The sequence below is a fragment of the Stenella coeruleoalba genome, assembly GCF_951394435.1.
Source record: "Stenella coeruleoalba genome assembly, chromosome: 8".
Taxonomy (NCBI): Eukaryota; Metazoa; Chordata; class Mammalia; order Artiodactyla; family Delphinidae; genus Stenella; species Stenella coeruleoalba.
Window position 1 is genome coordinate 22,277,205 of NC_137154.1, and position 23,269 is coordinate 22,300,473.

At 52.0% G+C, this 23,269-nt stretch overlaps 1 protein-coding gene across 7 annotated transcripts in view; it reads right to left on the minus strand.

Annotated features, from left to right (window-relative positions):
- The window catches only part of PRR5L (proline rich 5 like), a 144,607-nt gene continuing 121,338 nt past the window's right edge, over positions 1-23,269 (minus strand). For 6 of the 7 annotated variants that reach the window (XM_079928420.1, XM_079928422.1, XM_079928418.1 and 3 more), the window contains 5 exons: positions 19,873-19,964; positions 18,647-18,781; positions 16,042-16,182; positions 11,733-11,859; positions 1-3,375 (listed from right to left, as the gene is read on the minus strand). In XM_079928420.1, coding sequence (XP_079784546.1) covers positions 2,981-3,375; positions 11,733-11,859; positions 16,042-16,182; positions 18,647-18,781; positions 19,873-19,964 — 890 coding nt within the window. In that variant the 3' untranslated portion in view covers positions 1-2,980. The remainder of the gene's footprint in view (positions 3,376-11,732; positions 11,860-16,041; positions 16,183-18,646; positions 18,782-19,872; positions 19,965-23,269) is intronic. The other variant, XM_079928424.1, reaches the window with a different exon arrangement.

A 23,269-nucleotide genomic window follows, 5' to 3' on the forward strand; every position in this document is an offset into this window, starting at 1 on the left:
GATGGCAAGCCAAGCCCAGGGGAGACTGGCTGAGGTCAGGCTGCTGCCTAACCCTGGGGTGGGGGCAACAGGAAACGGAACATGGCGCCAGGGAAGGCAGGCTCCTCACACAGGGAGTGTGAGGACAGGAGGCAGAAAAGATCTAACGGACGCTCTGCGCTTGCAAATTCAATCAAGACACGCAGCCTGGGAACAGGGCAGCATGTACAAAATGACGTTTATTGAATCCATTTGAAACGGACAGCATAAAAGGTTTTTGGTTTCGAGCCCACTCGGAGTTTAAGAGTCATGATCATTTCCTGTCATTAAACCTCAGCCACCGGAAGATCCTAGCTTAAATAACAAAAACGAATCTTCATCTTGTGAAGGGGAGAAAAAGTGGTTAAAAACACTACGTTGGACTTCCCTGGTGGCGCAGTGGTTAAGAATCCGCCTGCCGATGCAGGGCACACGGGTTCAAGCCCTGGTCCGGGAAGATCCCACATGCCGCGCAGCAACTAAGCCCGTGCGCCACAGCTACTGAGCCCGTGTGCCACAACTGTTGAAACCGGCGCACCTAGAGCCCGTGCTCCACAACAAGAGAAGCCACCGCAATGAGAAGCCCGCACAACACAACGAAGCGTAGCCCCGGCTCGCCAAAACTAGAGAAAGCCTGCACGCAACTACAAAGGTCCAATGCAGCCAAAAATAATATAAAATTAAAACAAAAAAACAAAAAACAACACTACGGTTGTCGCTCTTGCAATAGCTCTGATGGCTAGAATGCTCATAGACATCAGCACAATTTTTATATGTACAGTGTGAAATACTGTACAAATATCAGGTGTGTACATCAAAGGCAAAGTTGTAAACTGGCTAACATTCATTAGCAATTAAGTACACTGGGTCTGTACTGACACTCCCATTCTCGGCCTAAGAGCTTACATATTTAACTGATGACTGATGTCCCCATCAGGGGCATTTAGTGTGTGGAAAAAGCATTTAAAGACATATATATCATTCAGGTTGTAAACTAAAAAAGCAAACCCAAGCATGATTAATTACTTTGCCTGGATCAATAAATACTAGTCCCAAGTGCTAAGTGTACCAATAAGGACAGAAGCCATCAGTTAAAATAAATCATCATGTTGTTACCTACTGATACCTGTTAGTGAATTTGTGGACTTTATCCAACGCATACACAGATTATTTTTTGTTTGAAATTCTCAGAAGATCTCCTTTGGACATTTCTCTTCCATCAATCTCTTAAAAGGCTGAAAACAAAACAACTTTTTAAACAAAATTTCCAAATCAAAAGCCATCAAAAGCATGCCTCTGGTCATATTTCAAATCTTCACCCAGAAGGGAAATGCTGTCAAGGCTTAGATGAGCTTAGAAGCTTTCCTCCTCTGTTGGCAGCTTAAACTGTCCTCATTCTCTCCCGGCCACCTCCTGCCATATTGGAAGCCAAACTGGCTCATGTCTCTGACATTTCATAAACAAAGTTTCCAAAGATTAACAGGATACCTAGAAGGTGCCAGAAGGGCCCAGGGGCCTTCTCTTTTTTCTGGAGCTGTTATCAGCGGGGCCAACAGGCAAATACTAAAAGAACAGGGAGGTCAACGGAGATAAAAAGCCCAGACCTGGATGGAGGGAGGAGTGCTGAGGATATATATAGCACAGTACCAAAGCCCGCTGCCCCCCAAAACATGTCAAGGCCCCACAGGTTATACATTCCAGGCACTTCTTTAATCACAGGGAATGGACATCTCTCCAAAAGGTCCTGCCCACATCTTTCCCAGCTCCCTGCACTGTAGAGCGCTGAGACATCCCATTTGCTAGAACTCTCAGCTCATGAGACAAGCTGAGTCTCTCTATCTCAATGCAACTTTTCCTATAAACCACAACACTCACAAACACAGGCCACACTGGATTCAAGTCCAGCTGCTTCCAGAGCTCTGCGGCCTCTAAGCCCTGCCCACCACGGATCACTTTCACCCTGGACCACTTCCAGTCTCCTTTCTTAGGGGGCTTGCTGTTTTTCAGTTTGAAGACACACCCCATTGGAAATGAGCGGTACAAGATCCTACGTGCAAATACTTGCAAGCAATTTATTTTTGAAACGATGCACATTTAAAAAATTCAAGTCAAATCCAGGAACAGACTGGTTGGTTGGTATCAGCTGGCCCCAACCCCACAATAGGAAAAGGGTCGGTTTCTGAAATGAGAAAGGGAGGGAGGCACCAGCTACTCCACCGGGAAGGTTAGTTCCGTGAGTCGGGGAGGAAGCCTGAGAGGGGAATGCTGAGGCTTAATCAAAGACGGGGTTCCTCCAGCACTGTGGCCCTCCTGGGCCAAAAGCCAAGGGCAGCACATAGGGTCTGGATATAGGTGAGGACAGACCCTCACCCACCGGTGGGGCCACTCTTTCCCAGTAATTCTGAAACTGAAACGAAAGCTGCATTCCCAGAGTCAGGCTTGGGAGGGGCCGCAGTCTACTTTTACTCCACACAAGACGGAGAGAAGAGGTACCTCTCTATTGCCTCTTTTCACCCATCGGCCTCTGTATCACAAGGACCCTCAAGGGGAACTCCACACGCCAACACATCCTTGCTGGCTGTGTGTGTGGGTCGGACGACTTCCTGCTATAGGAACGCCAGGGGCACTGCAATATAGGGCTGGGAGGATCAGATAGTCCAATATCTGAGGGGAAAAGCTCAGAGAGGAGGATTTGAGTTGAGTCAGGCAGGCAAGGCTGAAAGTCAGAAGGTGAACATTAGGCAGTTGGATCTGTGTGGCCGCCAAGAGGTAGGTGGTCACAGTCACGAAAATGGAGATGCTCACGACGGGGATTTTCCCAAGGGTGCTCACACTAGCCTGTACCTGGAAAGGCATAAGGCGGCATTGCCCAAAGGAAGAGCTCCCCTCGGCGGTCCTCGCGGATGAAGCCGCCCTCATCCTGGTGGCCAGGCAGGAGCTGGGAGGTCCCAGAGGCGGGCATTCAGCTGAGGGATGAACAGTTCAGCTCTGAGTCCTCCTGGCTGCCCGCTGCCACCTGCTCCGGTTCATCGGGGCCATCAGTGATGTTGGGCTCACTGGAGCACTGCCGGTGGGGCGGCGGGAAGCTGGGTGGCAGAAGCAGGCACTTGTCCTCGCCGCCAGGCTCCTCCCCTAAGCCCGAGTGCATCCTGGTGGCCATGGCCAGCAGCTGGATGTCCGAGTGGGCATTGGCCACCGTGTGTCGCCGGACACTGCCACACTTCTCTAGGTAGGCCTCGCCCTCTTGCTCCGTCAGAGGGGTCAGGGCCATCTCGTTCAGGGGCCGGCTGACGGCGGTCATCGGGGAGGCGTAGCTCAAGAGCGTGACCTTGGGCCGGGCCCTGGAGTGGCGCCTGGCTGCAAGAGAAAGACCAGCAAAGGTTGTGATTGCAGAGGGGTTAGTGGGGGTCAAAAACTCCTAATGAATTTGGGGGACGAGGGAGGCGGTGGCCCCGCCTTCAGAGAGAGCTTTAGATGAAGCCCTAAAACGTAAGGGAAGAACTTGGCTATGTCTAAAGGCTTCTGTTGTATCTTTACTTGTTTATGCCTGATATGCCCCCCACAGTAGGGGTCACCAAAGGACTTTCCATGGTTGATTAGGTCCAAGGGAGTCTCCCCCCGCTTTCCCCGCTGCTGCCCGAGCTTCATGGGATTTGCCCTCAATTCCCTTTCAACCAGTCTCCTCTGAAGACCCGGGCACTGGCTGGACCAGCTGCCAAAAGAGGCCCTCGGCTCTATTCAGCATGATGTGCTCTCTGCAGTGTCAACAGAGGAAGTGGAAAAGGCCTCATAAGCTTAGGTCTGGAGGAACAGGTTACTGGGGGGAGCTCGGCTATCAAAGCGAGGGCAGTGGGACGTCCTCCAGCTCGTCCTGAAGCTGGACTATCAACGCTCCCAGCAGGTCAGTGGTCTGACACCCGTGTTCTGTTCAAGTCAATACTCTGGAGTCAACCAGCCTTTCACAGCACCAAAGAATGGATGACGCTCTGTGGCTCGCCCCACTGAGGAAGACAGAGAGAAGGCTGGACAGGAATTATTATAAAACTGCTGCTTCTTGAATTCTCACCACACTCTAGAAAATATGCTCAACCTCCACATGCTTTTGTCTTTTGAATCCTCCTTAAACTGAACCTAAGTTATGATCATTTTCTCATCTGTAAAGTGGGAGACAATATGAATATCAGAGAGGTGGTAACAAGCCTACGCTCACACGGAGAGAACGTAGTAAAGCTGGGATGCAAACAAGGTCTGTCTCACTCCAGACCTCACTCTTGCAAGCTGCCCACACAACGTACACATAGTGAGACTGAGCATCTCGTGGGAAGGACAAGCCAAGTACATGGGGTTCAAATCCAGGGAGAAGACTCCACAGGAGGAAGCACGTGTACCAGCAACACCCAGTTCCGAGGGCCTCTCATCTCCCGCCTTCACAAGGACCAGGCCAGTCCAGAGACCTACAGTGTGGCCGGAGTAGGGACCAGGGTAAGCCTGCATCCCCAAGGTCCCAGGGAAGCCTCCTCTGCAGGCACTGTCCTCTTCTCCTGCTCAGGCACTGTGTCTGCATCACGAACTGGATGAAAGACCCCAGCGAGGCAGAGGAGTTGAGGATGGAGGGCCGAGGAACGGCGGGTTCTGTTCAAAGCCTTTCCTCCTTTGCTTTGGCCCTCTTCCTGCCAGTGCACACGTCTCCCAGCCTTCCAACCGCCCACCTCGTTGCGTGTGTCACTGCTTTCCCCAGCTCCGTCATCCCTGAGACCTCAAAGACCACTAACACATCCCTCTCTCAGCAGGGGATGCCGTGGGGAGAAATAGAGAAGGGTTGACTGCACTGGTACTCCCAGCACCCTGACAGGATCACAGAGGGGGAGGGGGAAAACTCGTCTCTAAAGGGAGAGCAGACAGCGCTCACTGGTCACACGCTGGCCTTGGGGACACTCGGCCCATGCTGCTCTAGCTGAGTGTCAGCTCTTCCCATGGATCTGGAGGCCCTGATACGTGCTCTCAGCATGTGCTCCTAGATGGGCATTGCAGTGAGGCGGCCATGTCCCTCTGCAAAGCTCTCAGCAGTTCCCAGCACTGCACGATTTTCCATGTCCATATATGCACATGTGTAGTTACGTATATGTGCATATGCATATACATACATGTGTCTATATGTATACATATACATATACACACATATATATACACACACATATACACACGCACATAGGTATAAACAATGACAAGAGAATGAAATGCTAACCCTTAGGACTAAGTTCACCAAGACTACTGGCTCAGAGCCCCAGGGGAGCTGTTTGGTGCTAATAGCAATAACTGATATTTCTCAAAACCAAAGAATAATACATAGAATTTAGAGCTTACTGAGAGTGTTCCCATCTGCCGTCTCACCGTTGAATCCCAATCTCCCTCTGAAACACTAGGACGGCTCTCATCATCCCCATTGCTCGGAGGAGGAAGACTGAGACTTGGCCCAGCCCTCTGAGGCTCTAAATGGCGGTGCCCAGACGCCCCCCACTACACGCTACTGCCTCTCAGGGCTCTGCCGCTGCGCTTGAGCCGGCCCACCCTCTGAATTCAGGTAACAGCAAACACGGCCTCCAGTAGTGCCAGACAGAGGCTGCGTCATCAGCCCCTTCTCTGGGGAAGAACGAATAGGAGACAGAATGCCAAGGAGCCACCAGGACAGAAGAATCGATGCCAGACGTCGGCAGAGGTCCTCTCAAGCATGGGCGCTTGTACGTGCCAAGCCGCACATTTCTATAATGTTCCCACGTTTTTACAATAACCATGTATTACTTTTATGATCACAGAAATCGGTAACTGTAAAGCAGGAGCACCGGAAGAGTTCAGAGAAGCAGGGACCTCATTAAAGAACCATCCATTACAAAATGCCCTTGAAAACAATTCATTTCTCTCCTGCTGCTCTTAAAAGCAAGCACACTCTAGGTTGGCAGTGGCAAGACCCAGGTTGTGGCCCTACAACCAGCCTGGCAGGAGACTGGGCTGGACTGTTCGGTGAGCATTTACTACGTGCAGATCCAGGAAGAGGAAAGAGGTAGGACAGAGCCCAGGCCCAGGACATGGGATGAGGTGAGGGCCTGGGGGACAGATGTGCATGGTGGACACACACAGAAGCTCTGGGGGAAAGAATTCGTTTGATGATTTCCATAGTAGAACGAGCTAGCAAGGTGTCTCAGATGGGGGCTTGGGCATTGTCCATCTCTCACACTGTTAGTTCAGCACCCCAAAGGCCCTGGAGGGTTCAACAGGCAGCAAACTGACAAGACAGGCCACTTGGGCTGCTGCGGAGAGATGGAGCCAGAGGGAGGGCGGCCAGCCTGGAGGAAGGGGTCCCCATGACATCTGCCCCCTCTTTCAGCAAACACATCTTGAACTTTGTGCAAGATGCTGTGCGCACTGCTGAGAGCGAGAGAAATGTAAATCTGATATGGGGCCTGCACAGGGCCTGGAGCGCAGGGGGTACGTGCGTTGGAGAGGGGTAGAGTCTCAGGCGCAATCGTTAACTGAGCCTCTACTCTGCACTGTATCAAAAAAGGAGAAGCTTCACTGACATGATCTCCTGCTAACTATTTTGCCGAAAAGGAACCTGAGGTTGAGATGCTATATCATTTTACAGTCACGATTAGTGATGAAACCGGGATTCAAACCCAAGGCTGACAGCACAGCCCTTGCTCCTGACCTCTGGGAGGCCTGCACACGAATCAGTGTCAAATGGCAGGGCAGGGCTACAGACAGAGCACTCTGGGGATTCAGAGGAGGAGTCGTGAAGAGGGGTCGTTAGAGATGGGCCTGCTGCTTTGAGAGGGATGGACAGCCTGCACCCCAGCTGGTGGTTCATTTATCCCCTCCCTCGGAGGAGAGGTCTATGCCAGGCCTGGGATACAGGTGAGCCACATGCAACGAGCTCCCGGTCTAAGGGGGAGAACAACAAATAATCAGGCCATGACCACACACCATGGTAAGGGCCAGAATGTGGTTTGGGGTCCAGAGAAGGGAAGGGCAGGCACATACAACTCCTCACCTGGGGTGATTCCACAGGCCCCAGGCCATTCTATCTGGGGCCCATAATACAGCAGGTGGCAGCTCTGCCTGGGCCCTGCCCTGAGACAGGGAGTCTCCTTCCTCCTCTGTGCTCGGCCCTCTGCAGCTCAGAGACGTTAAGTAACTTACTCCAGGGCACACAGCTGAAGCCCAGCCCTTGTGGTTTCCAGGGCCCCACTCCTGCGGCTGGCCTCACCTCTCTCCTTAGGGCTGTTGCCTGACGCTGACTGAGAGGCCTCCAGCTCTTCCTCCTGCATTCTGGGTGGAATGTGTTGGCTCCCAAGACTGGGTGTGGGCACAGCCGAGACCACAGGGGCCGCTGGGCTGTGTGAGTCCCCTGGGCAGACAGTGTGTCCTTACGAAGCTCCCACTGGATTCCAGAGCCAACCCCAGGACAAGTATACGCCAAGCTGTGTCCCGGCGAGGTCAGACCCCGCTAGGGCCCCCTGGGAGGCCTTAAAACTGAAGAGCAGGCCTGGAGCTGACAGTGGCCTCCCCACACCGTGACTGCTTGCTCTCTTTTCCCTCTTTTTCTCATCTGTATCAGGGAAAGCTGGGCCCTGCCACTCAGAGAAGGAAATTTCCATTAAGGGACTGACTAAGCTGTGGACCTCCCCTGGGGCCTAAAAACTGGTCCCTCCCCTGAAGGGGGCCCTTGGAGCAGGGAGAGGGGCTGGGCCCTGCCACCTCCTGTACCCACTTCCAGGCCTCCTCCCGCCTGTCACATGGGGTATGGCGAGGGGAGCCTTTGTTCCCCCCTCACTCCCCAGGCGCCCCGCTGAGCCCTGGCATTCATCCCTCTGCTCCGGAGCCAGACGTGGCAGCTCCTTTCAACTCCCCAGAGAGAAGCAAAGCCTGGAGGAGGCGGTCCTTTCTTGGGGACTCAGTTCCCAGGCCTTTGATCTCCCAGGCTCGCCGGCCGGGCCCCACTGGAGTGGCCCCCATAAGGCAGGCATGTGATCCCTGCCCACCACGTCCACGGTGGGCGTCCCTCTTCAGGCCCCGGCACCTGAAAGCCCATGAATGCCTACTGGGCACGGGGACGAGTTACAGTATGTTGAGGAAAAGGGCCCTCCCCCGAGGGAGGACACAATGGGGATACATGGGTGGGAGGCCAGGCTTCCATGTGGGAGACACTGCGCACTACCCAGGCCAGGGCAGCGGCCTGCAAACTTGGGAAACCAGAAAGGTAGAAACACGGGCCTGACCTCTGACAAAGCAGCCTGGATTTTTTTGTTTTCTTGGGTTTTTTTAAGATTTCATTATCTTCCTCCTCTTCCCCACACTCCGTCTGCCCGAGAAAAGTGACAGCTTCGGCAGGGAGGACACACACACACACACACAAACACACTCTCACTCCATCACGGCCTTGGACTCATCTTTTCTCTCTGAAGCGAGCCTTGCACATCTGCAGGGTGAGGCTTAACTCTCAGACCCATCGGCCTGGCCAGTAGGAAGAGGGCCTGCCCTTGAGTCCCCAGATCAACCCGTGTGGGCACGTGGGTGCAGTGGGGAGCCCCCTGGAAAACCACTTCTCTGGCTCTGGTCACCTACCCCATGTGACCCGGGGGGCGTTTCTTACCAACGCTGAGTCTGAGGTCATGACAGCAGGCACCCTCGCAGCGGACATGCCAAGCCCTTGCTCAGGGCCTGGAAGGTGACGAGCATTTGATAAGGGGTGGCTTTGGAGATGACGGTCCCAGCTGCCCTTGACCCCTCCCACCGAGTCAGGCCCAGAGCAGCCGTGGCAAAGCCCTCCCGAGGGTCCAGGGATCTCTCATGTCCGCTCCATCTCCTCAGTCTTTACCTCGGCCGGCCGTCATAACAGGCAGCTGCCTTTTCCACAGGCAGGAGAAATGTCATTGCCTCCAACCGACTGAGGGGAAGACTGAGGCCCAGAGACTCCTCTCTTTATCTAGAAAGGGGTGTCCTCGATAAGGAAGGGCACCTTCGTGGCCGTGTTAGCTTTTTGGTATCCAGGGGTTTGGGATGACATGTCGGTCTCGGACACCTCTTGGGCTAAGGAGTGTGTGGACAAAGAATGTCGGCTGCCGTGTCAGTAAACAAAGGAGTTGTGGCCATCAAGCCCTCAGCCACAGAAGCTGCCCCCTGAGGGGATTCAGGATGGAGAAGAGCAGGATACTGGCCCTAGAGAGTTAAGGTGGGTATCAAAGGAATGATTTCAATGAGCCCAGACTCTTGCATCTTCCCATATGCAGAAAAGCGCAAAATTCACTGACTTGAGACGTCTATTTTTCTTTAACAGTATTCTCTCAATGTTCCGACTACCTGGTCTTTGTTGCAAAAACTTCTGCATATCCTGGCTCCTCCCTTACCTCATTGGAACAGTCCCTCAGAGCTCTCTGAGAAGCTGTCTTCTGCACTTAAGTCCTCAGTGTGTCCGTCGAATAAAACATAATTCTCAACTTTCAGGTTGTATATTTTTTTCAGTCGACAACTGAGAGGGAAAGACCAGCTCCTCCGCTGTCCCTCAGTGAAATCAGTCACCTCCTAGGAGTTGACGGGGTGGGTGGGGTGTGGGTGGAGTGTGGGGAAAAGCTGGTAAAGGGCAAACAGCTCCGGGCTTTGGAAGCCTGTCTCCAATAGCCAAGCGACCTTGACCTTCATTCACCTCCCCTGTGCGTGGGAAGGTGGTATCCAGCCCACCCGCACAGTGCCCAGGATGTGGTCTGTGTCCCGGGGCTTTCCCTGCCATCAGCCACGCTAAAACTCTAAGGCCCTCTCAGTTCCTCCAATGCTTCACCCTCCTGCTCCCCGCCCTCCTCCCCCCAACTCCAAAACCCTCCCAAAGATCCTTCCCTTTGCCCGGGACAGTCTTCCTTTCCCGTTTACTCAGCTAACTTATATTCATCCTCCAGGTCCCACTGCAGATACCACTTCCTCCAGGGAGTCCTCCCTGATTTCCCAGTCCCGGTGAAGTCCTCCTGCCGTGGGCCCTGGACTTCCCCACTCAGAGCACTCGTACACTGATGAGTCATCGTCTATTGCTTGTGACTTCCTCACCAGACCCTGCATCCCACAGGGCAGGGATGGGTCAGTTTTGTCACAGATAAACCTGCAGCACCTCACAAGGTGCCAGGGACAGGGTCTCAGTACACATTTGCTGAAACAATAATATAATAAAAAAATAATCAAAAGAAGGTCATTTCCTTCCCTCTCTGCCCCTACTGTGACAACGCCCCAGAGAAAAGGATTGTCCTTGGTATAAGAATAAAACCTCAGCCCTTTGGTTTACAATTTGATGAAAGTATGTTTTAGTCTTATTATAGCTGAAAAGTTGAAGGTATCCCTTCTTAGAGCAAGTCCTCACCGAACAAACTTCCAAATCTATTCTTGTTCCCGGCTCTAGGCCCAGAGGATGGTGGGGTCCGTGCCATGGCCTGGCTAACCCGCTGACATCTTGACACCTGCCCCAAAAACTCGGGGGGCCAGTTGCTGGGCCAAAGCCGGAAGGTGGCGCCCAGGCCTCCTCACGGGGAGGGCAGGGGACTGTTTTCCTTCAGCCGGGTGGAATGAGGGAGGGAGGCAGAGAAGGAGGGAGTGTGGAGGACCAGGCTCGGGCCAGCACCCTCGGATCTGTGGTGGCTGTGGTTATACTGGTGTCTCCAGAGAAGCATAAACGGGGCCTGAAAACTGTGGCCGGCCCTGCCTTTCTCTGCAGTCCTGAGGCCCAGGAAGGGGCGGGAAGCCTGCTGGAGGCTGCTCCTCCCCCCTTTTCTTTGAAGCTCAGCTAGGTCTCCATGCAAGCAAGAAGAGGGGGCAAAAGGTTCCAAATTTGGGGAATCCCTTTCCGCCTCTGCACCTGTCTGTGGATGCTGGTCACCCAGCCCCAGGTACAGACGCCGCCCATCCGTCTAACAAATATAGTTTTTTGAGTGCCTACTGTGTGTCAGGCACCATCCTGGATGCTGGAGATAGAACCACAAACCCGAAGTTCATGCATTTGGGGGATTTTCATTTCAGAGGGGAACTGAGCCATATCTTTTATGATATTCTGTAGCTATTTTCCCATCTAGGCCGTGGTCTCCCTGAGAGAAGGAACAGACCCAATTCATCTCTAGATTCGCCAGGGTGACTAGTACAGAGCCTGAATGCTAGCTTTACAGCCACTGAAAAAGGCCACAACGGGATCTGTCCCCCAGTCCAGGAGCCCCTGTCCTTGGCGTGAAGGCCCCGGTGGTAACTATAGAAATGTAGTGGGCAGCCAGCAGCTGTACCTCCAGCCACACACACAGTGAGCTGGCTTCACATTCTGAGCTGCTTTCAAAGGGAAATTCATCACTGGTGGTTTTTCCACTCATGGGGGGATGGGGTGCAGTAAGGCTGTTTCTGGTATGAGATACAGGAAAATTAACATCGCAAACACCGAAAAAGATCAAAGCCACCAATCAAAGATGCGGATCAAACGAGCGCCGCCACGGAGGTACGGTAACAGCGCCTTGGGAGGAATTGCCAAGAGGGGAGGTTACCGAGACACAGGCCAGCGGGAAACATGAGCGATGGACATGCAGAGATTTGCACGACCCACATGGGAAGCAAAGGGCTTGGGGTATAATCGGGGCTCAGTAAAACACAGCTGGTATCATTGCCACGGAGGCTCCTGGCAGCTTGAGAGCCGTGCCCCTTACCCAGTGTGTACGTGGGGCCTGAGACGCTGCGGTCCTCGCTGATGCCGAGGAAAGGAGAAACGACCTGCTTCACCAGCTCCTCCAGCTGCAAATAACCCTCGCTTGGGCCTGTGGGCTCGTGGACACTCTGGAAATAAACACCCAAGAGAGACAAAGGTCAGTCAAAGTCCAACTGCCCTCCTACTATATTCAAGGCAGGCCGCATCCTTGTGGCTGAAAGGAAGGACAGCCAGGACTGAAGCCTCAGGCCCTTGTCATGGGGGGCGGTCATCGGCACCGCGCACGGAGAGCACCGTGGCCTCTGCGGTTGGATCCCACCCCGATGCGGGGCCCGTGGGAACTGTCCCCACCCCAGCTCCAGGGCTGAGGTCTGAGCGGTTCCAACCGTAGCACTCTCACCCGCACTGTCACAATGACTGTTTCACACCTGGCACACAGGCGCATTATATAAGCACTTCACGTGTATCAGAGCACAGAGGCCTCCCAACAGCCCTCATCATCTGCCTTATACACATGAGGAAAGTAAGACCCAGAAAGCTCATGTAACTTGCCCAGGGAGACACAGCTGGACAGCGGCAAAAACCTGGGACCGGAACACAAGCTGTCTGGCTCCAAGCCCGTCTTACTGCCCCTTGTTAATTAGCTCGAAAAGAAAGGGGAACAGAATTTGGAGAAGTCCAGAACAGTAGAAGAAAGGGGGTGTCACTGTGGAACTAGACACACATTTAGCACCAAGATGAAGGATCAGTTCAAGAGCCCAGCGCGACAGGAGTCCTCAGAGCTGAAAGGAGCCAGAAGGTCACCAAGGTTTTCTAGAAAACCAGCAGACTCCAAGGGAATTCAGTTTCTCACTGGAAAGCCCTGGAAGCCAGGTGGTCATGCTGAGGGGCTGCAGGGGAGCAGAGACAAGGCTCTGCGGGGGCTTTGCTCAGCCCAAAGGGTGGTCCCATCGAATTCTCAACGCGGAATAGATTTTATGTCACCCTCACTTGAAAAGTGAAAACTCTCCACTGCACTGGAGTTTTGGAGGCTGGGCCATGAAGGGGGAAGGGCCAGTCCTACAGGCTGGAGATCGCTGGGTGAGGTGTAAGAAGCCCCCAAGGAAACTGGCTGACGTGGTCCCTCGTCAGCTCCATCACCGTGCGAAGGAGGTGGCTGGGGGCAGTGGGAGGGAGGGGGAAGCTTAAGGAAACACAGAGGACGCTGAGGAGGGGCTGTGATGCAGAAGACTTGGGAGTTAGGGCTGGGAAGGGCCTGGAAAAGAAATGAAGAGAAAATGCAAGTGGGGCTGCCTGGTGCTTGAAGTGGGTGATGATGGGGAGACAACTTGGTGGTTTTTCACGCCCCCAGGTTCCAATACTGCTTAGCAGGAGCTGAAGCATTGGGAAAGGCCAGCAGTAGAAATAAGATGCTTCACACACAAATCTGCCCAAATGGAAAGGGATCCTCCAGGCAACAGAAGGGCGCGGGGAGCCTTATTCATGCTCCCAGAGACCCAACCCCGGCCTCAAAAGTGGACCAGTTTCAGCCCCAAAACCACCTTGGTTGGGTTTCAGAGCTGAGGAAACTTTTTTTTCTCATTTTTTTAATGCCTTGATATTTCTCATCTAAGCCTCTCCTCCTCTACAATTCCTAAGCACTAAACAGAGAGGGATGACAGAATAAGGACAAGAGGAAGGAGGTGGGAAGAAAATGCTTAACTAACAAACGCACTGATCCGGAGCTGGATGGTTCTCTCCCTGGGCTGAGAACTTGACTTGCACACAGCCCTCTAGGAGGGAGCTGCCCTCAGCCCTTGGCCTGGCCGCTGGACGGGCTACGTATCTGCAAGGCCCAGTGCAAGAGGAAAACGTGGGGTTCCTGGTTCAAAACTTGTTAAAGAGTTTCCCGATGGCGACAGGAGACAATTAAACCAAGCACGGGGCCCTGCTGAGACTGGGGGCCCTGGGGGCTGGCCCGGCAGGGAGCACTCCTGCTCGGCTTGGCAGATCCCCTAGGAAGGGACCATTCTAGGATGGTCTCAGACTTGTCTGCCACTGCCAGGGGGAACCGGATCTCCACAGTGGTCAAGATCTCTGGCTCAGCCTCTTCCTGGACAGCCTAAGGACAGGAGTTCATGGCCCACAGGAGTTTGAACCCCTTGTATATTCTGGGGAGGGAGGGGTTTGTTCAGGGACATTTTGGAAGAGCACTGGGAAAGGGAGAGATGGCCTGAGAAATGGCTCTTTTCTCCATATGAGTTAGGCAGGGAAAAACCAGCCCCAGATCTCATGGCGCTGTGGGAAGTAGGGGCCCAGGGAGAGAGCAGAGCAATTCTAACTACTGGGGCCTAAATTTCCTGTGGCAGGAATGGTCCCAGGGTAGTACAACCTGCACGCTCCATTCAGATCCAGAAGCTGCCGCCCCTGCCACCCAAGGAGCTGGACCTGGACTGGGGAGAAACCTGCCGTGGTCACTGTCACACCCCCGCCTCTGGCTTCCTGGCTCCCAGAGTGTAGAAGAACGTGGACCAGGGAACCAGTCCCAGGAGGCCCTCGGGGAAATGAGGCCAAATGTCCTGTGTTAAAGAGACCACCTCAGAAGCTCATGGGGCGTCTCCAAGTACCCTGGGAGGCTGCGGGAGGGGAGGCAGTGGTAGCCGGGAGAGGCTAGGTGGGAAGGTAGAAAGAGCGAGAGCTGAGGAATGGGTGACAAATCCAGCTCGCTCACAAATCAGCACGTGACCTTGAGTTCGTTTGCCAACCTCTCTGAACCTCCACCTCATCTGTGAAATGGGAAAACAGAGACTGTTTCCTTGCCCGACTTCCCACAATATAAATGGAAATGGAAGTGTGGAAGCCCAACTTTCCTTTCCTAATCTTCCTCTCCGAATCCCAGAGGCCTCCTTTTCTAGACTCCTTCTTCAGGACCCAAGCCCTATTTTATGCTTCACAGACCTGAGCTGCATACGCATGCTTTCCTATCCCCATTCCTTCTCCTTCCTTTTCATAAAAATACTTGACCTGGTATTCTAGCCAATGACACCCCCTCTTGTTCTGTTAGGTAAGCCTTCCTCCTCTCTGACCTCAGGAAAGGGGGAGAAGGCCCAGAAGGATGGCCCAGCTAGAGAACCGGAAGAAAACAGCAGCTGGTGGGGAGGGAGCGATCAGGGGTTCCACACCTGACGTTCCACCCCTACCGAGACGGCAGCCAGGGAACCTCACCAGCCTGACCAAGAATGAAACTGTCTTCCCTGAGGACGGGCTCAGAGCTGAGGCTGCAGCATCTGAACTTGGTACAGAGGTCAGAGAGGCATAGCAGCCGCATTTTGGGGGATGTCCTTAGGCCACAAGCCTTGTTTCTTGGAACTGTGCACCCCTATCCACAGAACCGGGCTCACGGAGGCCATGTTTATTCTATGTGATCCTATTCAAGGTCCTAGCCGATTGCGCAAAGGGGAGTCACGTAGCCCGAGCTGGGCCAATCAGTCTTTCCCCTGAGCGTACATGGTTCTAAATCTTACTACCTCGTGCTGCGGGACCTCAGGCGAACACATAAACTTCCTGGGTTTCGGTCTCCTCGTCTGTAAGATGGCACTAACAACAGTGTCCAGCTCATAAGGTTTGGATTATCTGATTCAGAAAGCAACACGCTTTAAGTCCTTGGCCCATGCCTGGCAGATAGCCGGGAACCAACCAGGGTTAGCTCATCTTCCTATCGTTGATCTAGAATTGGGATCAAGAGATGCTGGCAGCCACCTGGGTCATCTCTTGGTGGAAACATGCAAGCCGTGGGATGCCACGTTTGTCGGCGCAAACTGAAGCACTGACTGCAACTCTGCACAGAGAGAGAGAGAGAGAGAGACCAACTCCAAGAAGGCCAGGAGTGGCAGGGTCAGAGAGAAGCCAGGTGGACCAGATACGAGTAGAGACCAGTAAGTGGAGAGAGGCTGGCAGCTTTGTGGCCTGACGTGGTCTCACTTGTGGCTGTAGCCCCTGAGGACCTTTCCTGTGGGTTCCTGGTCTGGCTTGAGCTGGGATGAAGTGGGTTCTGGTCGTAACTTACAACACGAGGCTCCCTGACATGACAGGATGGGGGAGAAGGGTGTCCACTCCCTGAAGGACGGGGCAGTGTTCCTCTGGCTTCCCCCCGGATCCCAGCACCCAGCACAGCACCAGGGACCTTGACGGTGCACAGTGGACACACAGCAAATGGACAAATGAACTGGAACGTGACCGATGACACTAAAGGACACTAAACTGAGCCAGGGTGCTCTGGCCACAGGGCCCTTTCCCCCTCCACCTGCGGTGATGTCTCCGCCCAGCCTCACCTGCAGGATGAGCAACATCTGGACGATGGACGAGGGCAGCTGGGGCTGGGCCAGCAGCAGCAAGTCATCCAGCTTCACCTTCAGCAGGACCAGGTCGCGGAAGCCCAGCAGGGAGATCTGGCGGATGGTCAGCTCCTGGCCCTGGCAGGAGAGAAGAAGCAGCAGCGTCGGGAGGTGAGAGCTGGCGGGATCTGCCACCCACCACGTGGGGGCCAGCAAAACAAATGGATGGTCGGGGGGAACGAGGTGTCTGCAAGGCCCAGGGGGCTGTCAAACAGTCACAGACTTGGCCCCCGTCCTTCAGAACAAAAGCTTCATTTACGATAAGGTGTGACTCACTGATTCGAAAAGATCCATGCACCCCAATATTCATAGCAGCACTATTTACAATAGCCAAGATGTGAACACAACCTAAATGCCATAGGCAGATCGCTGGATAAAGAAGGTGTGGTGTGTGTATATAAATACACACACACACACACGCACACGCACACACACACACAAAGGAATACTACTCAGCCATAAAAAGGAATGAAATTTTGCCATTTGTAACAACATGGATGAAACTGAAGGGTATTACGCTTAGTGAAATAAGTCAGACAGAGAAAGACAAATGTTGTACCTTATCACTTATATGTGGAATCTAAAAAATAAAACAAACTAATGAATATAGCAAAACAGAAACGGACTCATAGATACAGAGAACAAAGTAGTGGTTACCAGTGGGGAGAGGGAAGAGGGCAGGGGTAACACAGGGGTAGGGGATGAAGAGGTACAAACTACTAGGTATAAAATAAATAAGATACAAGGATATATTGTACAGCACAGGGAATATAGCCAATATTTTATAATAACTTTAAATGGAGTATAATCTGTAAAAACATGGAATCACTATGCTGTACAACATTGTAAACTAATATTGTAAATCAATTATACTTCAGATAAGGTGCGACTCAACCTGCCTAGATGACCCGAAGGTGATACAAGACACGTACAGTGGGGGCCATGGTGTGCTAGTGGTCAGAAAGGAGGAAGATGAGGAGAAACCAGACGGAAGGTCAACAGCGCCTCCCTACAGGCAAGGCTGCTTCCTCAGCTTCACCCATTCAATACCTGCTCACCTATCATGTGCCAGGCAAAGAAGGAAACACAGGACCTGTTAGACTCTTCTGCAAATGCAAGAAACACAGGAAGAAAAATCACTGGGAAAGGAGAAGAAAGGGACTTGTTCAACCATGTAGGCTGGGGGCAGAGGATGAAAACAGTAAGTAATGATCATAAGAGCTGTGACCCTTCCTAAGCTCTGACCATGTGCTAGGCTTGATTCTCAATATCCTAGATGTAAATGGCACATTTAATCCTCACGACCACCTCTGAGATAGATACTACTCTAAAACCTGCTCCACAGATGAAAAACCCTACACCCAGAGTGACAGCAATTTACCCAAGATAGAGCTGGATCTCAAACCTAAACTATTTGATTTTAGAGCTCCTAAAGTTTCCCAAAACAGAAAGGGAAAGGAGGGCCCATTTCCTGGACTCTCCTCTGCACATATACATACAGCACACAACAAAAATCACCTTGGTAGAGGTGAGGCATCACTAGGGTATCCTCCCAAAGACGACATAGCTTCCCATCCCTCAAGTTGACCAAGGTTTAAGGTAGTTTTGCACTTCCTGCAACTCCTTAGGGTTTTACAGAAACATGGGCAAGAGAGGTTTTGCCATCCCCACATCCCCCTACCCTCCAGTCCCAAGAGATGCACGCCACCCATGCTTCACAGGCTCAGCTTAACCACTCCTGGATTGCCTTCCCCAACCACCTCCAATGACAGCAGTCCCCCCACTTTCCTCAAGGTCCTACAGTTTCTATTCTTTACACCACATCCCAGCACTCGGCACTGACTTTCTATCTCATAGGTATCTGTACCCTCGCTTCATCGCCAGGACTCCTTTCACTTTACAAGACAGAAAAAGGCAAGCAAAGTTCCACACCCTTGAACACAGTGGGCATGCAAACACATCGTCCAGTGAGGAAGCAGGTCTCACACAGACACTTACACAGCGAGAAGGACCTAGCTGGACAAACAGACACCTCTGGGGGTGTCACTACCAGCGGTAAGAGTCCCTAACTCAGGGGTTCTCAGAGTGGGGTGTCTGGACCAGCAGTAGCACTTGGGAAATTGTGTGGGGGAGGGGCAGACAGGGGCAAGAGCAACCCTTGCTAGATCTTAGAATTTTTCAAGAGAAGCAGGACAGTACCATCCTCAGACTCATGCAGCTGGGCTCCTGCCTGGATCTGAGGCTAAGAGGGCCCCTCTTGGGCCTCCAATGACTGCACGGGGCCAGGCCCGCTCAGATCCCTCCCCCCCATTCTAAATCCATCCGGGTATCCGCACCTTGGAGTTCCCTGCCCAAATGGTCCTAAGGGGGACCTAGGTCTACACCCCCTCTCCAGTAGGACTGCCAAATAAAGCAGAGGCTGTCCAGTTAAATTTGAATCGTTTTTTAGCATAAGTATATCCCAAATACTGCATTATTCATGGTTTATCTGAAATTTAACTCAGCATCCTGTATTTTGATTTGCGAAATCTGCCAACCCTACCTCCCTGGTGTGTCTTCTTAAGACCCACTGTTGGCCGAAGAGTGAGTATTGCAGAGAAGGGAGAAGTCTGTGGACACAGGGAGTGAACCATCCACATAAATGCTTCAAATCCTCTCGCAGGGGTGCAGGGTGGAGCTGAGGATGAGATGAAAAGAGCAGTGCGCTGCAGGCCAGACACTTCTCCTGGAATCGTTAGGGGCAAACCTGAATTGGAGATGGACTCTGAAGGCATAACCTCCCAATTTTTAAATATTTGACATGTATTTAAAAGAATTCCAACTTCCTTGAAAACACCACTCAGAGCAAACAAAGCACGTGGGCCCTTACCTCTGGTCCAAGGTAATTCCTACCTTTGCTAATGGCTGCATGGTTGCAGCGCCCACGCCTGCACTTCAACAAACCTGATTAGATATGATGCCTTAACCGCAGTGGGAGGAGCGCTCGTGAGCACATAGCAGCATAAGCGTGTGACAGAGACATACGTTTTGGAGAGGAATATTTATTGGTCAGTCTGCCTGAGAAGCTGTCCATTCTGACCCGGCACTGACCAGTCCTGCTATTGGCCCCTTCAGGAAGGTAGAGGGAAACCAACGCATGTGGTAGAATGAGCTGAGCTCACAGAATAAGAAGCATAAGAGATGCTACTCGGTTTTACTCTAAATTCCTCATTCTGCAGGAGATGAAACAGAGCTGTGCCTAGAAACAGGAAATGAGTTTGCCCAAACCCAGCTACTGATTCTAGGTCCCCAGTTCTTTCTGCAACATCATGGGCCTTCTCGTACTCAGGAATCCCTTACAAGGGGCGAGGAACATTGTCCCTTTCCCACAATTTGGGAGCCACAGAAAACGTGCCAGAAAATTGTGCTTCAAAGAAGAGGGTGGAGAAAAGAAAGAAAAGGAAAGAAAAAGTCTCCTTGCCCCACCTTCCCTACTTCTGGAAAGTAAGAAGAAACAACCCACTCCAAGAATATACAGACATACTCGAAACCAAGAGGGAAGAGAGCGCCTACAAATTGCTAGGTCTGCAGGCACTGCTCGTTGCTTGAGGTTAGATGCTGACTATAGAACAGAGTGGCCTTCCAAGGATGTCCGAGGTCCTGAGCCGGCTCAGGCAGCGCCCAATCCCCTGGTTTTCCCCCATTCACTGGCAGGCCCCAGGGGGCAAAGGCCAAGGAATAAGACAGGCTGCCCAGACCGGCAGGAGGATGTTCCCCAGTAAGACTGACCTGAACTGGATAGAATATTGCCTGCAGGGTGGGGAGCGTCTCAGTGAAGAAGTGGTCCCAGACGTCAGCCAGAACCTCCATGCGATTTTCACCTACATGAGGGCGAGAAGACGGGAGGGGAGGAAGAAAGAAAAGACCTTGGTCATTACTTGCAGGAGAGGCCAGGAGACAGTTCCACGTCAGACGGAGCATGGCATGGTCGTGAGAGGAAGCTCATTACCTACTTTTGATCCACAAGTGTTACTACAGTAAACATGGGATTGGATGGGAAAACTCGACCGAAAATATGCCTTCTCTCCCTTAATCCAGAAAAGGGAGCTGAATTTTGAAAAGCACGCCATAACTGCTATCGTCACGAGAATGGTTACAACATTATCAGGCCCTGTGCTAGATTATTTATCTATAAGCTATCTCACGAGTAGACGCTATTACCCCACTTTACAGCTCAGACAGGCCAGGTATCTGGGCTCAAAGTCACACAGGTAGAAGGCCAAGCTGGGATTCCAGAACCCGTGCTCTTGCCCGTACAATCCAGAAAGATCATGTGCACAGTTATAAATTATTTTGTTTTTCATAATCACTAAGACACTGGCTTTTCAGTCTAGATTTGAGCTGTCACTTGAGAGAGATGGAAAGAGGGCGTAGAAACTATCGCCTCCACCCACTGTAACCAGCAGGGCATTACTCTCTGAACAGTCACCTGCAAAACGCGGGACCCACCTCCTGACGCTATGCCTACCTCATCCCCCGGATCAGGAAGCCCAAGCCCTGGCCAAGCGCCACCCCCAGGCTAGATGGACATAGGTCACCCAACGCCACCGGAAGGCTGCTCGAGGGACTTTGCACCTGCAGGAAAGGCGGGCACTGGCAGAGCAGAGCCTGCACGGTGCCTGCTGTTTAATGACCTAGATAACAGAGCTGACTGGGCACTATCTCTGCTCAGCTGAGGCAGGGAAACTGGGTCAGCCAAGATTAGACCCCGAGAGATGCGTCTGGCAATGCACGGCGAGTTCCACTGAGCCGATCTTGAAAGAGTCATTTAGTGTTGTCCATCTATTAATTTAACGGACAACAAAAGCAGTGGCTGGCAGAGAAAACAGAACGAGGGCGTGACTAGTAGCTAGCAGGGCCAAAGCTGTGCAGATTTTGAAAGGTCAGAGTGAAATACACTGGAGAGAAATGCAAAACCCTCTCCTTTCCCCCACCGTGTGCTAATTACACGTTGTTGGAATCGCTCATTTACTTCTCTCTGTCTCCTCCACTAGAATGGGAGTGAAGGCCCCGGCCCTGTCTGTGCTGCTCACCATTCTATTTCTAGCACTTAGCCAGACACATCAGTAAATCAATGTTTGGAAATCTTTAAATGAATGAATGGCAAGTACCGAGTGCATAGGTTTTTGCAGATACTAGGGCTGGTGAGTGGAAGGAGGTTACCTTTTAACCCAAATATGGGACAGGACAGAGCAGGACTTAATAGCTATAGCTCCAACACTTTCCTTTGCTCTTAGATAAAGAAACCACAGCATAGGCAATCTGGCTGGGGAGAGTCTGCTTCCTTCTTCTGTGTCTCCATCCTCTTCTGTATTCCCCTTGTATGCGACTTTTATTTCAGCCCCTCGTGCTCACCATGCCCCCTCCATGCCACAGGGCCTTTGCACGTTCTACTTCCTTTGGCTAGACTGTTCTCGCTCTCCTCTCTTTGCCTAACGTACATCCGTTTATCTTAATATTTTCAACTCCAGCATTACTTCCACAAGAAAGTCTCCCCCACTGGCCAAATCCCCCTATTATGGATTGTATTCTTAGTACTTGTCCCAGTTGGGGTTTTATATCTGATGGTGATTTGATTAATACCTGTCTCCACTACCAGGTAGTGAGGGCCTCGAGGACCTGAAATCCTATGAAGTTTTGTTCACCACTGTGTCCCTAGCACCTAGCAAAGTACCTGGTAAACAGTAGATAATCAAGGACTTCCCTGGTGGCACAGTGGTTAAGAATCCGCCTGCCAATGCAGGGTATATGGGTTCGAGCCCTGGTCCAGGAAGATCTCACATGCCATGGAGCAACTTAACCCATGCGCCACAACTACTGAGCCTGCACTCTCGAGCCAGCGAGCCACAACTACTGAGCCCGTGTGCCACAACTACTGAAGCCTGTGCGCCTAGACCCCATGCTCTGCAACAAGAGAAGCCACTGCAGTGAGAAGCCCACACACCACAACAAAGAGTAGCCCCCGCTCGCCGCAACTAGAGAAAGCCCGCGCACAGCGACGAAGACCCAACGCAGCCAAAAAAAAAAAAAAAAAAAGTAGATAATCAATAAATGTTTGAATGAATGTGTCAATCACCATTCTCTTTTCAAAGGTAGGCTAGTTCACTGCAGGGAAGAGGTCAGGAAGTCAAGAGGATGGTCTGAAATGTTAGGGCATCCTGGTGCCTAAAACCAAGGTGAATTCCAACACCTGGAGAGTGTATCTCAAAGGAGAAAAGGCTACGCCAGCTCCTTTATTGATGGCCCTTATCCTAAGTCTTCCATCAGAAAGACAAGCAGAGGCCCTCCCGACTGGAAGGAAGTGACAGAGAAGCCTGCTGTTCAGTGCTGGTGCCTACTTACTCCCCTTCACCTCCAAGATGGAATACTCATCAGCAATGAAGTCATCCTTCAACCTGGCAGCAGGAAGGCGCCTCTCCTGGGAACCTGCTGCAAATCTCAGAGAGGAGTGAAGGTTTTGGAAAGTGTTCAGAGAAGAACATCAGAGAGACACAGGCTAACAAAACAGGGTAGCCCTGGGAAGAAAGACTTAAAGGAAGGAGGTGACCCCATCTCCAAGAGCAGCCCACAAGTCAAGGCCTTAGCCCCCTGCAAAGATGAAATGGGTTTGGATGGGAGGTTCTAGATGACTGTCCTATAAAAACTGTCCTCTAGTTGCCATAGAAGTTTAGATCACCAGAGGTATAGAAGAGGTATGAGAAACTTCTTTAAAGCCAAGGTCACTAAAGCTCTAGAAAAGATTATGGAAAGTAACAAGGCATATTCTGTCCACGAAAGAGTACCACATAATGAGGGGTTACCTCTGTCCCTTCCGCAGCTGTCAGGTAGAGTGGATGTGTACAAGCCAGGTCAATAAAGTAAAGGTTGTTCAGTGATAAGATGGATCAAAACTCTATTTTATAGCAAAAGAATCCTTTTATCCAAATAAAATCTTTCTTGGAGTTGTAACACACAAAATGAAAAAGTAGAGCTGTTCTGGTTAAAGATGTGAAAGACCCTTATAGGTTCCCACCTGCCCCTTCACTGTGCAGAAAGAACCTTGCCACCCAGACCCCAGGACAAGAAGGGACCCAGCAAGAATATCCCGGCCCACTGCTCTCTAGTCGTGCTTTGGGGCAGAAACACA